Source organism: Rhamphochromis sp. 'chilingali' (assembly GCF_963969265.1).
Source record: "Rhamphochromis sp. 'chilingali' genome assembly, chromosome: 14".
NCBI lineage: Eukaryota > Metazoa > Chordata > Actinopteri > Cichliformes > Cichlidae > Rhamphochromis > Rhamphochromis sp. 'chilingali'.
In genome coordinates this window covers 3186271-3204582 of record NC_137941.1, presented here as the reverse complement: position 1 = coordinate 3204582, position 18312 = coordinate 3186271, and the positions used below count along the sequence as shown (strand labels likewise).

General features: G+C 41.0%; 2 protein-coding genes across 9 annotated transcripts in view; one reads left to right on the top strand and one right to left on the bottom strand.

Annotated features, from left to right (window-relative positions):
• Window positions 1-6924, top strand: part of map3k19 (mitogen-activated protein kinase kinase kinase 19) — a 16705-nt gene extending 9781 nt beyond the window's left edge. For 4 of the 6 annotated variants that reach the window (XM_080904020.1, XM_080904023.1, XM_080904024.1 and 1 more), the window contains 8 exons: window positions 59-213; window positions 281-315; window positions 432-2654; window positions 3452-3556; window positions 3813-4051; window positions 4148-4400; window positions 4510-4718; window positions 5086-6924. In XM_080904020.1, coding sequence (XP_080760146.1) covers window positions 59-213; window positions 281-315; window positions 432-2654; window positions 3452-3556; window positions 3813-4051; window positions 4148-4400; window positions 4510-4718; window positions 5086-5155 — 3289 coding nt within the window. In that variant the 3' untranslated portion in view covers window positions 5156-6924. Of the gene's footprint in view, window positions 1-58; window positions 214-280; window positions 316-431; window positions 2655-3451; window positions 3557-3812; window positions 4052-4147; window positions 4401-4509; window positions 4719-4816 lie in introns of all 6 variants that reach the window. The other 2 variants (XM_080904022.1, XM_080904021.1) reach the window with 2 other exon arrangements.
• ccnt2a (cyclin T2a) lies at window positions 5655-18312 on the bottom strand. 3 transcript variants are annotated; one of them, XM_080904027.1, is made up of 10 exons: window positions 18111-18304; window positions 17327-17408; window positions 17106-17234; window positions 16742-16802; window positions 15480-15542; window positions 14013-14058; window positions 10282-10445; window positions 10047-10117; window positions 7642-8917; window positions 5655-7465 (listed from the first exon to the last, which is right to left on the bottom strand). In XM_080904027.1, exons 1-10 carry the CDS (start codon window positions 18266-18268, stop codon window positions 7392-7394), a joined length of 2124 nt encoding a protein of 707 aa, XP_080760153.1. In that variant the 5' UTR covers window positions 18269-18304; the 3' UTR covers window positions 5655-7391. The 3 variants fall into 3 exon arrangements, 2 of the variants coding, with proteins under 2 accessions (XP_080760153.1, XP_080760152.1); XM_080904026.1 differs by lacking the exon at window positions 5655-7465 and having other exon boundaries at window positions 7516-8917; XR_013974209.1 differs by lacking the exons at window positions 5655-7465; window positions 7642-8917; window positions 10047-10117 and having other exon boundaries at window positions 10307-10445; window positions 13619-14058; window positions 18111-18312.

The following is an 18312-nucleotide window of genomic DNA, read 5'->3' as shown; positions in this document are numbered from 1 at the left end:
AAAGTTTAACAAATCACTGGCACTCACAAAAACTAAATATTGCTTCTTCTTTTTTCAGGAGACGAAGAACAAGAAGTGTGGTTGCTGCATCGCCACCCTCCCACTTGTTGTCTGTGCCAGAGCCCAGTCAGCTCAGCCAATCGGCTCCCAGCATCATGGAACCTCTGCTGTGTCCAAACACTATGATGCAGGCCAGAGCACACATCCAGACCCGTATGTACTCTGCATTACACGTTATATTTCAATGACGTTTGATGATTACATCTCTTTCTATCTGCAGGGTTGGGTTCTCATCATACTATAAATGAACAAAAGGTATGTTTTAATTACAATCCTTCCATTTTCCCCAATACTTTCATTTCTTTTTCATCCACATAATGTTTTTATAATGAATAATTCCTGTATTATTAATTTGCCACGGGTTTCTCCAGGGTCTCCTGCCCCGAACACCAAAACTCTTGGCACCCCTGGACAAACGCTTCAGAGACGGCACCGCTCTGCCTGTACTAAAGCAACATGTTCCCCTGAAGCCCATCAGTCAGAGCCCTATTTCTACAAGGACCAGGTTGAAAAGAGAGAGACTGTCCTGGGGCAGCTCATGCATTGACCCTTCAACGACGAAGGATGGCAGTGTGGAGAGCGGGTCCAGCAGCAGCCACAGCTCAGTCGATTTAGAGGATGAGGACGCTGACAGGGATCAAGATGCATATCTGACTGTCAGTCACGACAGGATGTTGGAGCTTCCGAAGGATGCGAGCACCGCTGAGGCTGATAGGACTGGGAAGACAGCGCTGCATTTTAAAGTTCAGTCAAAGATTAATCATGTTCCACTGATCCGCAGATCAGGACATAGCCTGAAGGAAGACCTTATCAATCATACAAGTGATCTTCACAACAGTGAAATAGCTTTGAACTCTCAGAATGAAGGCAAAGTGAGCCGTATGAATATTACAAAAGAGTGTGCTGACAGTGAGTCATCAAAAGCATATGACTCTGCAAAAAATGGAGACACTCTGACTCAGGATGAAGGCATTTTGAATAATGTAATAGTTTTCACATCAGAGTCAAAGGACGAGAAGAACGACGTGGGGAACACTTCTGAACCCGGGACTGAGATTATCCACGGAGTTGTATTTAATGTGAATAATGATCTAAATGAATTGAGGAATGTGAAACAGACAGAAAAAACAATAATGAAGTATTCCTGTGATGAAGAACACCAGGTAGACAAAACATTAGTTTGCAGTCCAGTAGATGAAACGTTAAATCCCAGAGCTGCTGTGGGGAATATTCAAATTTGTGCTTCACCTGAAAACATTCATCGGAACGATGGAGATCACAAGAAAGACGAGAAACTTACACCGGATAAGGAGAAAAGAACCAATGTGAACTTTGAACTGAGAACAAGCAATCACACTAAGCAGCCTTTCAACATACTAGCACATAAAGACAGAAGCATTTTAAATCGGAATAAGTCCAAAAGCAACTTTAAGTACTCCTTGCTGAATACTCAGGTCAAAGATAAAACCAGGAAAAGTCCCGAGCAAACTGGTAGCAGAGGGGGTACTGTAGCTAAAGCCAAGTCAAAGATGAAATCAAAATGTGCTCACTCTAATTCTGGCACTTCATCGCCACGGAAGAAGGTTATTGATTATGCACAGAGCAAAATAATACATCCTGTCACTACTCAGCAGCACGCACAAGGGAGGGAGCTGAGAAGTGCCCAGCAGCTGAGAAAACCCTGTGTAGAGGAAACACCAAGGTCTAAATCTGCCGTTGACCTCATCACCTACAAGGATATGTTTCAGCAGATACAGAGTCAGAGTCAAGAAGGGCCAGCCATCTATGAGATGTTTGCCGGTCCTGTCTATGAAAACCTCAGAGTTCCCTACACCTGTGAGAAACTAAACGAGAGAAGCCCTCCCCAGTGTGCTCCACCTAAGAAGACACAACAGGGCCATAAAGCAAAACACAGGCAACTGAAATCAGCACACAGTAAGCCGAACAGAAGCCCAGCTGAGACAACAGTGGTTTCAGCTAAAAGCAAAGCAAAGCCTGTGCCGTCCAGGATAAAAACTCCAGTCACACCTGTCAGGAAGGGCATCCACAAAGGGCGAAATAATCCTCAACTAGACACTGAGGTAGTTCTTAACAAAGGTGTCAACATTTGTCAAGACAAGGGTGAAAGTCACCTGTCTACAATAGAAGAGACCTTTCCTACACATGACTCTGAAACGATCAAATGTGATGATGAAAGCACTCTCACTACACCAACATCTGCCTCTCATGGTGCAGATTTCAGTCACACACACAAAAATATTCAAGACACAACAGTAAGTTCATTAACAGGAAATCAAAACGGACCACTTCCAGAGCCCGTGTTATCAAAACGTCCTCATCGGCCAAAGATGGACACATGGACATCTTCAAGTAGCAACAGCTACACAATTACGTCCCCTGTTTACCAGAAGTTTCTGGATGAAGCAGGTGACGGGCCACTTACAGACGATCTGCTGCAGTGTCTGGCAGAGGAACTGATCTCTTTGGATGAGAGGGATGCATCCATAGGCCCGCTTAATCCAAATAAGGAAAAGAGCAACCAGGAATCCAGCAGAGAAGATGATCGTGTCATGGGACTAAATATGTTTTCCGAGGTAACCGTTTCGGAAGTCAAACTGTCAAATCTTTATCTACTGATAAATACTGCTGGTTGAGGAGGAAACAATAAGGTTTTCAGTTCTGGTTAGAGAATCAGGGTCTGGAGAAGAGATGCTGTTAGATTGTTTATTCTTCAAAGAAGTGGAGCAGCGGAGAGTACATGCAGAACTGGTCACGGGGTATACGTGCCATGTGTTAATTAAGCACCGTGATTCTCCCAGGACTCTTGAAGTAGGAATGTATGTGTAATTTGCACAATACGTATTAGAGAATAAACAATGCAAACAGAACTGGTAAATGTGAAACAAACAACACATTCAAGCAGATGCTGTTTGTGATGGCAGGAGAGGGATTACTTTCAGTTCGGTGGTATGTCTGCTGTTAGATTTCACTGGGCAAGCACTGCTTTCCTTGCTTGTCCTGACAGAATAACGTTGCATTCATTAGCTATTTCTGTGCTACGGTGAACTCTAAATCTTGACTGAAACTATTCTAATAATCATCCTTTTGCAGAAGATCACCCAGCTGTTTTACAACTATTCTTTCAAGAATTTTTAAATGAAGGTTAAACATTGGCCTGCAGTTAACTAAGACAGGGCGATCAAGTAAAGGTTTAAGTAATGGTTTAATTAACATTGCCTTTAAAGCCCATTTAACAAAGATAAACTGATCATATTTAAAACTGAAGCATTACTAATGCATAACAAAATGTTGAATGAGCTGATAATTAAGTTCAGTCACTGTGATAACGCTTTCTTGTAGTGTAATTATCATTATGTGCCTTTTATTGAAGATTGCTTTAAGAGGCAGTGGCACTGTGCTTGGCTCTGGGTTGGTCTTGGATGACACCGTCACATGGAGAAAGGGTGAAGTACTCGGCAGGGGCGCCTATGGCACAGTATGTATCCTAACTTTTGATAGCACATAGCAAAAAAACTGAACAAGAACTGAGCCAAAAATTGTTAAATTACTCAGAATGACCTACTTTTGCCACTGTGTTCATTTAGGACTAAATGAACTACTAGAATTGACCTTCTTTGACATTTTCTCTGACATGAAAATTTGCTTTTCATTTATTAAAACATGCACTCCAGAATATTCCAGAAAAACCAAAATCATTTACAACAGCAGGTCTTATTGCCTCACATTACCAGGTGTACTGTGGCCTGACCAGTCAGGGTCAGCTAATAGCTGTGAAGCAGGTGATCCTCGATTCCTCGGACGCTGATGCTGCAAATAAAGAATACAGTCGTCTGCAGGGGGAGGTGGAGTTGCTTAAAACCCTCAGACACATCAACATTGTTGGCTTCCTGGGTACCTCGCTTCAGCAGCATGTGGTTTCCATCTTCATGGAGTATATCCCAGGAGGCTCCATTGCAAGCATCATTCACAGGTTAGTCTGAAATATTTTGTCTGAAGCTATCACTTCTGGCAAAATAACTGTTCTTCACAAGAGTCCCGAGTACAAGTTATTATCTGATGCCCTCAGATTTGGTCCACTGCCAGAGCGAGTCCTGGCTCTGTACACTCAACAGATACTGGAAGGGGTGGCTTACCTTCACATGAACAGGGTGATTCACCGAGACTTGAAGGGAAACAATGTCATGCTAATGCCAACTGGTGTCATCAAACTCATAGACTTTGGATGCGCACGTCGACTAAGTTATATGCATCACACAACTTGCAACAGTGTTGACCTGCTCAAGTCTGTTCATGGCACGCCTTACTGGATGGCACCAGAGGTACACTGGAGTTCAGTCATTAAAAAAAAATTTAATCAATAATCTGCAAACATTTACGCTGCCATGAGACCTCAACTTTACTTTTTAGACATTTGTCTTCTCACTTCAGATTATCAATGAAACGGGATATGGGAGAAAGTCAGACATATGGAGCGTGGGGTGCACGGTGTTTGAAATGGCCACAGGGAAACCACCGCTGGCACACATGGACAAGATGGCTGCCTTGTTCTACATTGGGGCTCAGAGAGGGTTGATGCCTTCCTTACCAGACAGTTTCTCAGAAAATGCAAAGGAATTTGTAAAAATCTGCTTGACAAGGTGAGATGTAGTGCAAAGATTTGTTTTAAAAATGTATTAATTTATTTCACAAGCTCAGTTGCATGCCAAAACAATTTCAGATTTACTATATCAAGCAGGTATGAGACCTGGTGATACTGTGTAGGTCTAACACAGAAGCAGAAATCCACTGTGTAAGTCTATATACTTGACTGTTTTTATTTTTTAACTATTTCAGTGTAAGGTGACATTAATGGTTTGAAACGTGTCTAAAATATAAGGTATCCTGTGCAGAGGTTTCAACATGGTGGGCATGTTGTCCGTTTATTATGTGCAGTCTGTGGTTACATGCAGAAGGCGTTGCATCTTTTATTTCGTTTACTTTGATCTAATTTCATTGTCTCTCTAGTGACCAGAAGCTACGTCCATCAGCTGACCAGCTGCTGAAGCATTCATTCATCCCCACAAATGTGACGTGAAAGAGGAAATATGCACCGCGATCAGACAGGACTGTTTTCAAATTACAAGATTTCACTGAGTTTGATTTATACAACTCAAAACATCAAATGGTCTTTTGTGACCCTGTGAGAGCTTACCATCTATTCAGCACTATAGCAGTAGTGCCAATGATGGGCAGGATGAAGAAGAAAAACCATAGTTATGAGAAGCACTTTTGTATACAGTGATATGATCTATAAAATGTGAATTACATGTAGGATTTTTCCTTCCTCATACATGTGCCATTTAGTTTTTATGGTATTTTCAGTTCTAATAAAAAGAAAATGCATCATCTATACTTCAGTCCAACCATCATTTTTCAGTGACCCCCATACCTTTATATTGAATCACAAAGAATTCAGCATTTAACCGTGTTTAAATATCATGCCACTGGAAAAAAACGGCATGTCTCCTCAAATGTAACTACAAATCAGTACAGTATGTTTTTATTTTGCATGAAATGACAAAGACCACCAGGACTTATTCTGTGTCAGGGTAGTGGCAACATTAAAGTTTATTTGGAATTTTGAAATGAAAAATGGAGAAAAAGGATGTGAAGACTAGCTTATGTTCTACAACTGCAGTAATCCTGTGTGCCCGAATGCAAATCCCCAATCAGGGTACAATATAGCCTCAGCCTAATTTGTATTTTGCACACGCTTAACATAAAACAAGTAACCCAGTCAGAAACAGAGAAGATTGGGTCATATCAAGAATCTACAACGGAAGAGTGTTTAATGTATGAAAGTGATAATAAAGCCGTGTCCAGACACGGACAGGGCTGCAAACATAATAAAACCAACTGAATAAAAGAAAGTCAGTGATACACAAAAACTATGAAGCACGTCTACATTGCAGATATTTGAGGTCACCTACATATCAGGCAGGTCAATCTGCCTGTGGCCAATTATTCACAGCTAAATGAAAGCGAGCCAACAAGTGTTTCATCCTGAACAGTACCCTGTGAATCAGTGACTGAACAATGGGCATCTCCATTTTTATCTAAAGGGCTACAACTTTATGAAATGTCTGATGCAGTTAAAATAAAAAGGGTTATGTAAACTTTAATAGCACAACTACTGTCCTTGCCAGCTTTATTTTTTTTTCCTTGTTGAGGCACAACCTTTGGCATCCAGCTTCAAGTCTACTTAAGAGGTCCAAAAAAATTATTTTTTGGTACAAATTGCATCGCTCTTATGTGATAAGTAGGTGTCGGATGTGCCAGTTGCTGAGGGAATCAAGTAATATTCTCTGATGGAAACCTACAGTACATCACTGTCTTATAGCAAGGCTGTAAGAAGCACTGGAATGCTTCGATCATTTACCCGATGATACCCACTCCACTGATCAACAAAATAAAACTCTTTTATAGGTATTACAATAATCTTGTTATACTTACAAGCAGCTCCTAACCTGAGTAGTCATGGTATAGCTTTTTTTCTTTAAACATACAAAAACGTATGTACATTTATCTCCATTTTTGTAAACAGCAAGTTAGCGCTCTCCTTCCAAATCCCTTTGATTGAAACATGCAAATCATACGCACAGTACTTAAGTATAAAAAGAAACCAAGACAAGAAAGTAATTTAGGAGATGAATTTTAAACACCTAAAAAATTGCATCCATCAACAGTACTAAATGGAATATCAGCAAACTGAAGGCATCTCCACCTGGCCACCATCTTCCTCCATAAAAACCACAAAACTGTGATTCAATGAAAATAATAAAAAAGAAAGAAAAAAAAGAAAAAGGAAGAAAGCAAGGAAAGTGCACCTTCCTTGCTTTTTATAGAACTTGTAATACTTGTGTTTTCTCATATGGAGATCTGACATGTAGGGAAAGAACTTCTCCCCCTGACGGAAACAAGCTTTCCCAAACACACAACCACCTTTTACACGTTCCTAGACCCATTTGAGGAGGAAGAATAACAAAGCAACAATTCAACACAATAACAGAAAGAGGACTGAGCACCAAAGCCCAGAGATGTGACAGTCAGGAAGCATAATTTTTCATCTTTCACATCTCAGAAGCTGAGAAGTCCAACAATACTCTTTTTTTTGCAGATAACTTTCTGCCTTTCAATAAAGGGTTTATCATCACATAGAGGTTTTTTTTTCTAGGGCACTTAACAAAGAGGTGAGCATAGTCTTTAAAGTTTGAACTGTGTGTAGTTTGTTGCCATTTTCATGTGCTGGCCATGGCTGCAGAGGGGTGGACTCAGTGTCTCTGCTCTCCCACTTCATGTGGCGATTCACTAGGAGGAGGGTACTGCTGAGAGGTCCGCAGCCCACCTGGGTGTGACAGGAGGGGAGGAGGAGAAACGAGAATAAGGAGGAGGAGGAGGAGAAGGGTGGGGTGGAGGTAGGGAGGGAAGGAGGTTAGCCATAGAGCTGCAAGCCAGATGAGACACACTGCAGTACAGGAGAGGAGCAAGGAGGGAAAGAGGGGGAAGAAAAAGATGAAGTACCTGCAGCACTAGAGCCACCCTTGGAGATTTTGCTCACTTTGGAGCTAGCAGTGAAGGATGGGGCCGAAGGGTGGTGGTTGTGGCTGGGCTCTGGATATGCCCTCTTGCGTGATGAGGAGGTGGGCCCAGGAGGCCCATGTGTTGTTCCTTCCATGCTGATGAGTCCAGGAGGACCTCGCAGCAGGCCTATCCCAACGCCTGAGCCCTCTGTAGCTCCGCGGCCGTTGCCACTGTGTGTGGGGGCGTGACTGTGTTTATGGTGGCGATGGGGGTTGTGCTCTGCCCCACGATGTTTCTCTTTGCTCACCATCGGGCTGGAATGTTTACTTTTGTTGTTGTTGGTGCCCATGCTTTCATCTGATGAGCTGTGACGCTCAGAGGACGACACTTTAATCTTCATTTTAAGCTCATCTTTGCTCATCTGTTGACTGCTTTTATCCAGCTGGGAACCACTGCTGGCCCCTGGCACAGCTAAGCGAACTTTAAGCGAGCTTTTGTCCCGTTTGTCACTGTGATGGCGTCTATCTTGGCCCGAAGATGAGGAGGGCACTTTCATTTTCTTTGGGGAAGCTGTAGCGCTGCCACCACTGCCATGGACTGTTTGTTTTCTGTTGTCTCCTTGGCTCATCACGGATGGTGCATAGCTAGAAGAGGAGGACAACAAATCCTCCCTTACATCACAGTCCATTACTCCACCATGCTGTTCCTGCCTACGTTTCTGCCCGGAGGCAGCCAGCTCTGCAGCATGTTTCTCTCTGTATTTATCCAGTGACAGCTTCTGAGCTGGAGACGGCTGAGCTGGTGGAGGGTAAGCAGACTGAGGTGCTAGTTGATGCTTAGCAGCTCCACTCGCACCAGCTCCCTTTTGTTCTTGTTTGACTGGGTTGAAATCTATTTTTTCAGTCTTGTATACCATTGGATGCTGAAGCAAAGAGGAAGTAGAAGTTTGCAAAGATTCTGGGATAGGGATGCTGAGTGATTCTTGTTTTATACAGGTGGTAGAGTATCCTTGCTGGCTCTGGTTGCCCTGGGGCCATTCACTGTGGCTACCTGGATTGTATGTGGTGGCTATGGAGTCTAGAGCCAGAGCTACTCCACCGGACTGGCTGAGCATGGGCATAGGAAAGGTAGTGCCTGCTTTGGAAAACCCTGGGTTGGAAGAAGGAACGCCAGGAAATGAGGCATCAGCTTGGTCCTGGGCCAGTGAAGGTCCAGGAAATGAGTTGTCAGTCATCTGGGCGTTTTCAGTCTTAGGCTTTTTGGCAGCTTGCGTTGCCTGCAGGACAGAAAATAAGGCTGGTATGACTTTGGTTTTTGTAGCTGTAAGATGATGGCAAATGTAACCCACGTCAACTACACACTGCCACATGACCTACGTCAGCTGATATGAGGTCCCTCTCCTGATTTGCTGCATAAGATAAGACCTGGGTGTGGAGGAAAACTTTTCGGCTTCTGCTGTGGCTATAAGCATGAACGGCGTCGAAAATGGCGTGGGAAACACGGCTCTTTCCTTCTCTTAAATGAACCATAAAAATTGTAGTGATTCAGCAATAAGTGTCTCGAACCTTTGGCGGTAGCAATGGCAGCTGGTCAGTTGTTTCTATAATTGAATTTGCATTATTCTTTATACTTTGCTTTGAGAACGATTGTTTCCGTACACTCTAGCTTATTTAATCACTTAAACATGCTCTTTTTGAAACAGTGTACACTTAATTGATTATTCTTACTTGTTGGCTTAAATTCGGCTGTGCTGTCTGTTAGACGACTGCCTTTTTTCATGCTGTTTCCGTATGCGTTTGTTGCAAACACTACCTGAACATAGCCTGAAGTGTACAGATAAAGCTATGAACCTAAAACAATGAGAAATTTAAGTGAACTACTGTACTTTTGTGAAATGTCATAATGTAATGTTCAGAGTCACATTATTGTATGGAACAGTGGAATCATAGATGTGTTTACCGGTAAACTGAATTAAAATTGAAATGTTAATGGACTTGGCCCTACAGGTCCTGAATATTCCAGCAGTGAAATTAACGTAAGCAGATTTATTTATTTTGTGGTTGTACTTATTTTGTTCCACTTCCCCTCAGGTCTTCAGCAGCTACGTGATTTTCGCCTACATTGTTCTCTTAAGAAACTTTCTGTCTCAAGTCTCATCATTCACACCACCTGGGCTCCATAAATAACCTTTCCTGCTGCGCATCAGTCAGTTATCTCTACTTAAACTAGCCCTTTAATAATTTACACAAACTGGCAGTAATGCTCAATGTGGCAAGATTTCGACTACAGTTCTCTAACAGCACCTACGTGAGGTATTTGCAATTTTAAAAACCTGCTGCCAATACTGCAAAAATAAAATATAAATACATTAATGGCTAACAAACAGGGCAGTAAATCCAGCCTACCCTCCAGTTGCGTATCCTCTTTAGTCGGCTGGGCGTTTTCTCCAGAATCTGCAGAAACTCATGGGTTAACTCTGAAAATGCAGGATATGCATGTTGTTAAAATTCTGATGTCACTTTTAAAGCTGTTAGTTCTATAAACTTGTCTTGGTTAAGTATGCCTACAAAAGAACCAAGAAAAGGACTTAACGCAAATTGCAAGAGATTACTCTGAATTAAAGGTAAAATTCTGTCTCACCATCAAGCAGCTCCAGAGTGACAGCGTTGTCCACATATTCCCACCAGTGTTTCCCATCAGTAGAAACCGGGATCTCCCAGTTGGACCACTTGCACGCCAGATGGATGCACACACAGGCAATCACTGTGGGCTTGTACTGGAGGCAGAAGGTAGTGAGGTGCAGACTGCACGTTGTGTGATGGTAAAGGCACGTGAGTCAGTTGATTCAGTGCAAGTGTGGTCAGGATTAGTCCCACATGTGGACAAAGGAGAAAAACAAGAGGGGGCCGACAGCTTTAATATAATGTTGGAACAGGTTTCAAGACTCATTGTTTTCTAACAGTGTTCATGTTAAATAGATTTTATGAAGTAAAGGATTTAATACAAGCACAGCTGTATGGTTGCAGGTATGATAAGGAGATCATTCTAATCGTGTCTAAAAGTAACAAACATCATAAAAATGTAATAAATCAATTCAACAAACAAATGTAAATATCAAGAACAACAAAAAGGTAGTGAAGTAGGGAATGACTCCACTCATAGAATCATAGTCATGTCTTTGCAAAACACAAGGATAATGAGGCCACCCATGCAACAATGACATCATCATACAGTTATCTGACAAGGGTACCTTCCTACAGCACCCCCTGCCCCCCCCTTCTCTCTCTGAACTGTGTTTAAATTGCTTAATCAGGTGGCTCAACATCAGGGCAATGAAGGCATACAACTTAACAGCCCTGTTGTATAGGTATGATTGTACTGAATGAAGTTTAAAACCCTAATTAAATACGTATAACTGCAGTTCAGTTTGACATGTATCTGTAAAACTCAACTGCAAACATGAGAATACTACGGTGGCCACGAGTTTAAATGTACTGAAATGTAAGCAAATGCCAGCAAATAGGAAAATGTTGCTAAGGCACACAAAGCACAACAGAAGTCGAACAAACAAAATCTAACTCGCATAATGTGATGGACCAGCTGCAGAAGTGACAGAAACCAGAAGATATGAAGCAGAGACACTCAGCGGAAGCAGAGGGTTTTTCAGTGTTAGAGGGAGAAAAAGAGTCAACGTAATGTGTGTAATTAAATAATACTGTGGCCGTTTACTGTTAGGACTGTCACTTATGCACCTGGTCCATCAAGTTATTGTGTTCCACAAATCACTTTTCCTGTGTTTTTGAATTTTTGTGCCATTGTGCTCAGTGTGGTTTTGCACAGTTTCGACCTGTAAGGGTCACTGCAGAATACAGACTAACTACTATTACCAGTAAAACACTGACAGCTAAAATATAAGAAAAACAAAGGTTAGGTTCTTAATTATGGGGGGGTTGGGGGGGGGGGGGGGGGGGTTCGCTTTTTTGGTAGGAGCTATCATTGGACATTTCAAGTGTACCAAGGCCACGATTTAGATCTCTGCACAACATCTCACTGCTAATGGGACCTTAATCCATAATCAAAAAGCCTAAAGGAAGACAGTCGACTTCATAGTTAAATTTAACAACATTTTAATAAATTATTAATGCCGTTGTAGGGAGAAAAACAGCTTTCAATAACTTCTGCATCAGTACATTTTAAACACTGCAGAGAGTACAATGCCTGGAATATGTCTAAATGTTGTGATGATGACAGTTATCAAAGCCAATGCTTTATATGCTCGCTCTCTATATAAATGTATGTTTAACCAATTTGACTGAAAACAAAAACCACACGCACACTAAATGATTTGATGAAATTAGTTGCGCATCATATTTGGGTTTTTCCATAGCAGAGGTAAAGTTGTGCCAAGCCATGCAGTAAATGGTACAACTGTTTTTCCACTGCACCACACAGCAATAATAGTCATTTCCTTGAACCACTGATAAAGATCAGTAATGCAGCGATAAACACATTCTATTTGCTACAACTTATCTGCTTTTCATGGAAGAGAGCAGTTTACCACTGAAGAGCTTTCAAAAAAAAGCATCCTACAACAGCTAAGGTTTGGTTTTCAATTGCAGAAAACGAGTTCAACTATTGTTATTGGGGCGATCGTGGCTCAAGAGTTTGGAGTTCGTCTTGTAATCGGAAGGTTGCCGGTTCAAGCCCGGCTCGGACAGTCTTGGTCGTTGTGTCCTTGGGCAAGACACTTCACCCATTGCCTACTGGTGGTGGTCAGAGGGCCCGGTGGCGCCAGTGTCCGGCAGCCTCGCCTCTGTCAGTGCGCCCCAGGGCAGCTGTGGCTACAATGTAGCTGCCATCAGCGGTGTGTGAATGTGTGTGTGAATGGGTGAAGGACTAAATGTTTTGGGGTCCTTAGGGACTGAGTAAAGCGCTATACAAATACAGGCCATTTACGAGCAGCTAATAACTAGTAAAATGAAACGCTAACAACACAGGAGTCAAACTAAAGGCTCTTTTCCATTACTACCTACTTGGAGCGACTCGCCACAGCCTTCCATTAGTTCATAGTACCAGGTACTAAAGTAGTGCCTGCTAGGCCGAGTTCCAAGCTATCTGAGCAGGTACTAAATTGTGACGTCGTCAGACTGCACGGCACCGATTGGCTGGTCAGAAGCAAAGAGATCATCTCCCTCTGCACTCTGAATCAGAGTTTCTGTGTGGATACATATCATCTCAAGTTTTGGCAAAAACCAATATGATCCTATACTCCCGATTCACTTACACAGTAGAGAAGCAGGGCTTTAAGAGGGTTACTAAAAAGAGCTCGAGCCAAAGTGAAAGTAGAAAAACATTTTTCACAGCACCATCAGTTATATGACAAAATCGTGTAGCTGCTGAAGACCTAATTTAGTTATTAAAGTTGTTTCAAATTTAATTGAAAAGTCTACTTTGGCAACTCTTGTGCTCTCTTCCTGCCATTGCAATATAATGTAGCATTATTTATGTAACCTGTCATAAATGACAGCAGCTCACTGGAAAAGAAAGATGGAAAACGTCCTTCATTTTATCTGCACTAAATGTTGCTGCCTGCAAGCTGCAATAACCGCTAAACATGATCTCTTTCTCTAAATTGTCATAAACATCAGTATCGCAAATTATGGTGATATATTGTTGAGGCTGTGTCACTCACTCCTATCCTGCTGTAAGGCTGTAGTGGAAATGCATGTCAGGATTGCTTGACTTAGCATGGTGTGGCTCAAGTGGACCAACCTGGGCTAATGGTAAAACCCTGATTTTTTTACAGGTCCTTAATGGGTTATAATTAGCTTTTTCTTAAGCTTAAATCAACTTTGAACTAGAAGTGCATTTAATGACAAGCAAACATTACAAAGGCTGAAGATATCTAAAGAGATGATACATTTTGAACAGATTCATATGAAAAACAACATTTTAAGAATTAATCTGCGGTACTTACCGAAGGCCCTCTATGAGAAATGTTTACATCTGTGAAATCTTTAGCTGCTATTCAGGCTACCAAAGTGTCTTTCTTTTAGAATTATGCACTTTTTCGCAACCGAACAAACGTGTGGGTTTCAAGCGCACCACTACACTTCACATTTTGCATTCAACCCATCTGTGCCAACACGTGGTCCCTTGTACAATACACCGCACTGCAACTGGGGCCGGTAACGCTACAAGCCACCACGTCCCGCTACCTTGGGAAGAAGGGAGGGGAGCTGAGGGGAGGAGGCAAGCGTCCCAACAACCACCAGTGCAAGTAGGGCCGGTTGGACACTGAAAGGGTACCCTGCATTACAGGAAGCTATGGTGTGCAGTCAAAGTGCAACAAAGAGGGGCAGGATAACAACCTGTTGGTAGCCATGAAATAGGAAGTCTGTGCCAGATCCTTGCTTGCTGAAAGAGAGGGGAAAAAGACAGAAGGAAAAGAAAAATCAATTTTTCTGCAAACCAAAATTATTTTATCATTAATATAAGGACAGAATGTCAAGTTTAGCATTTAAGCAGATTTCCAACGCACTAATTAAGGCAAGACCGAGACTGGATAAAAACTGAGCTAAGCTAGTCCAACATTTTGGAAACTTAAAAGCTGTGGTACCTTTTCTGAATAGAGAAACATTAATCTCAAAAAAGGGCTTATAGCCAATTAAAGCCACTTCCAAGGTAATACAACAGGGCAAAAGGGAATGTAAAGACGTGTTTGTAACCGGACATGGACTGTAAATTTGTCCTTAGTCTACACCACAAAAACAAACAAATTTAATACTACCCCTTATAGACTATTGTCTAGTAAACAGTGAAATTAACATTTTGTTCATTTTGAATTGTATTCATAAACAAGTGCGATTTATATGTCATGTGCACAAAGTAGAATGGTAGCAATACATTCCTGGATGACAGAAAATATTAACGTTTTGGTAGTTTTTTTCCTGCACAGAAGAATTTCTGGCAACCTAAATATAGTCCTTTTGTTAAGGGTTTCACTAACTCAAGTATAATAGGAATAAATGTTTGTCAAACGATCACAAATGCCATGAGGATGCATATATCATTATGAATTAGGGTGCAGGCTAATTCTGAGACAGGAAAATAAGTATGTGTAATCTGAAATTTAAATATATATTTTCAGCTCATAATTATGTCTTATTTTAAGAATATTCCAAACTCAGAACACTTAAATGCACAGCTCTGAGTGGTGATTTCTCTCTCTTTGCTCTCATCTGCTCTGCAAAGGCTGCATGGACTCTGGGTTACAGTTTAGTCAGGCAGACAAATCATGCATGAGGGCTAACACAAAATCCACCAATACTGGAGCAATTTATCAATAACAAAGGCAGCTCCCATTTCTAAAACAAACAAACAAACAAAAGTTTTAGACAATCAGTAATTTGTATGAAGGAAATTTAAAGCTACCAGGTTGGGTTTTTTTTTAGGACTGTAGCTGCCGGTAATCTAGCCTAGCAGTATTAAGATGGACAACGTTTTTTAAAAGCACACATTCTCTTGCTTTTATTAGAAACAAAGATAAATCTGAAAACAGTTTCTAGCTGAATTTTTGTAGCCATTGGTTTATTAAAGATTACAGTTATATTCTAGTTATATGAAATAGTAATATCTCAAAACTAATTTCATCTCAGTCTTGCTTTAATAAGCGTTTATGCTATGTCAAAAACAATGTGAAGGAAAAAACAAAACACAAGGTTAAGTGTTTTCACGTAAGCATTAAATCAGCAAGGTTTTCTTCCCCCTCCCCACCCACATCTGAGGTGGGATAAACAAGAGCAGAGGGCACAAAGAGCAAAGAAGGAAGCCTCTACCTCGCACTAGCTGGGTACATTTCACCACATCAGTGTGTGGGTGATCAATAGTTATTTCAAAGCCTGGAACAAAATACATGACAGGTGAGTTCAACACAGACATAGCTGGGAGGTGACATGTCATTTTGTGATTTAAAAAAAAAAAAGGTAAAAAAGCAAGGGAATTTGCAATCAATTAATATTAGTACACATCTGTGTACTGTTGTTAAAAGTAGATTTTGGAGCTTGATAATGAAATTGGGTACATTTGAAGTGAGACTTAATTAACTTGTATAAACAGATTTTCCACGATTGAAGTAGGAGAGCACAAACTGTTCTAGTCAAACCAGAGATGCATCAATCCAATACTGGGATTGGTATCTGTCCAACTGTGACTCAAAAAGCTGGCGCAATATCAAGGCTAATGACCCAATCTACACCCGATCTATTTGACTCCATCTCGTTCTGTCTCACAGACGTGTGATGTAGAAGCCAGAAGAATGATTGTTCTGGGGCACTTGTGGGGAAGCTTTTATGTAATGTACAGTATTTGCAGTTATATAACACTTCTCTAGTCTAGGAACAAAAGGAGAAACAAGCATGACTGTAACATAGAGCTATGTGCATTTTGAGCTCAAATAGTGCTATAGCAAATAAATGACAGAAATAACACTAATAAATCTATTTACCCACAATAAATAATGGAATGTTTTGTGTAAGTTTTCATGTAACATTTTACTAATCACTGCAGATCCACGAAATGTAATTTATCTAGGGTACTCCTTTCTTAGCTCTTGTTTTACATATAATCTAAGAAAGTGATGTTTAAGATTAATCTCATGTTGCCTAACATTACATTAAAAACAAACGAAAAACTATCCCAAGTCTCTTCCTAGTGAAGAATACATATTTCAACACTGGTATAAAATCACTACAAAGTATCAGCAGATACGCTTTAGGTATCACAAATGGGAAAAGTTGGATCGGTGCATCCCTCGTTGCAACATAGAATTTTGCAATTAGATGGAGAAAAATAAATAAATAAAAATCAGTGCCACATTCGTAACTAGCATTAGCAAAAAGAGAGTGACATGTCACCTTTACATGATTCACTGAAAACATGTATGTGAAAACAACCATATGCAAATAAAACATTTCAGTCAGCAGGCTGTGATAAACAAAGTCATCAGTAATCAATAGCACTACTCCCTTACTTATAATTAACCAATGATATTGACAAACAAACCGCTCTCAAGTCATCCACTCCAGTCACCACTACTCACCCAGGGTCTGCAGCACTATGGATTCAAGTATCACCAGCTCTTGAGCTTGCTGGAGGTATGCCTGAAGTTTGATAGACAGTCATTACAACACAACTGTAATGTGTCTATTAATCTAAACCCCTAACATCTGATTGCAAATGGCCAAAACTCCAAACAGAGAGGCTCATTACACTATTACTGCAAGCCTTGATGGGTGATTTGTTTTGTACACACCAACTGCAGGCCAGTGCAGAATAATCAGAACCGTTTTACAGCGTAGGGAAATGCGGCCCAGCCGCTTTAACACAGGCAAACCATGACCACTGAGACAACAGGAAAGAATTTTTTTTTAAACAATACAATATGCACAGATGCCGATACTTACATTACTTTTTATGTCTAGAGGCGGTTCTTGGGGATTTAGGCAAGCATGTGCAACTTTGATTACATGTTCGAGTTTCCGAGGTTGCTCTTCCACTTTTGCAGCCAAGAATAGGGTGGTTGGAGAGATTATCTGTATAAAAAATTAAAATGCAAGTATATCTGTCAAATCTACTCAACAGGTGGCTGGTGGTAAACAAGAGAGCTAGCTATATTACTACTTACATTCCTATGGAATTTGCTGAAAGAATGGTGCATATAAAATCTATGCATGTAAACGATTGCTGTGTTTATTGTTAATTGAGAGCTGAAGGGAGTGTCAAGGAAATATTAAGCTTAAGGTCAGAGCAAAACAAATGCTCTTATATTTATGTCAACATACACACAGTCTTAACCAGCTGAAGGAGCCGATATACGTCAACTTTTTCAACAAAAACGGCAATTTGACAGTTTATAGAGTCACGATTCGCATCTTATTAGCTTTAAATAATGGCCTAAATAACAAAAATCACTGAGCGTAGAGAGAAATCTAAAGTTTGTATTTGTGTCGGTACAGTGACATTAATATAAACCAGAAGAGGGAAATTAATGGATTTTAAAAAACACTTACTACAGACCAAACTATGGAAATATAACGTTATCCAGTAAATAAATGATTTTTTTGTGAAGCTGTGTATTTCTGTGGGCCAATCGAAGCTACAAATTCGCTTCAAGGCCTTCAACACGCGAACTATTAGCTAGGGAAATAACTAGCATGCTACATTAGCGCGAAGCCAAAAGGGAAAACAATTAAGAGTGAAATGCATTACTGTTCTTAAAGGTAAACGACTTAATAAGCTAAAATATTTTTCAAGAACATAACAAAACAAAGCACACCAACTGAAAAGTCCCGCGCCAAGCTCCCGAACCTCAAAAGCGGTTCAAAATCAGCTAACGGGCATAGCTAACGGTTAGTTAGCGCCATGTCTCCGTCCAGGCTGCTGGAGGAGGAGATATTTACAAAGGATACACGTTGAGTCTTTGACCCATATCTTGGATCAGATTTGCCGCTTGCTGTCGGTAGGAGAGTTCTCGATCTGCGTCTACTCCACTTCGGCGAGACGGCGTGTTTTCGAGCTGTTCCCGGGTGAAAAACCATTTCGACGAAGACCCCCGGCACGCCGCCATTACTCTCCAACGTTTGCTTGGGCATCAAGAAAGAGGATATGACG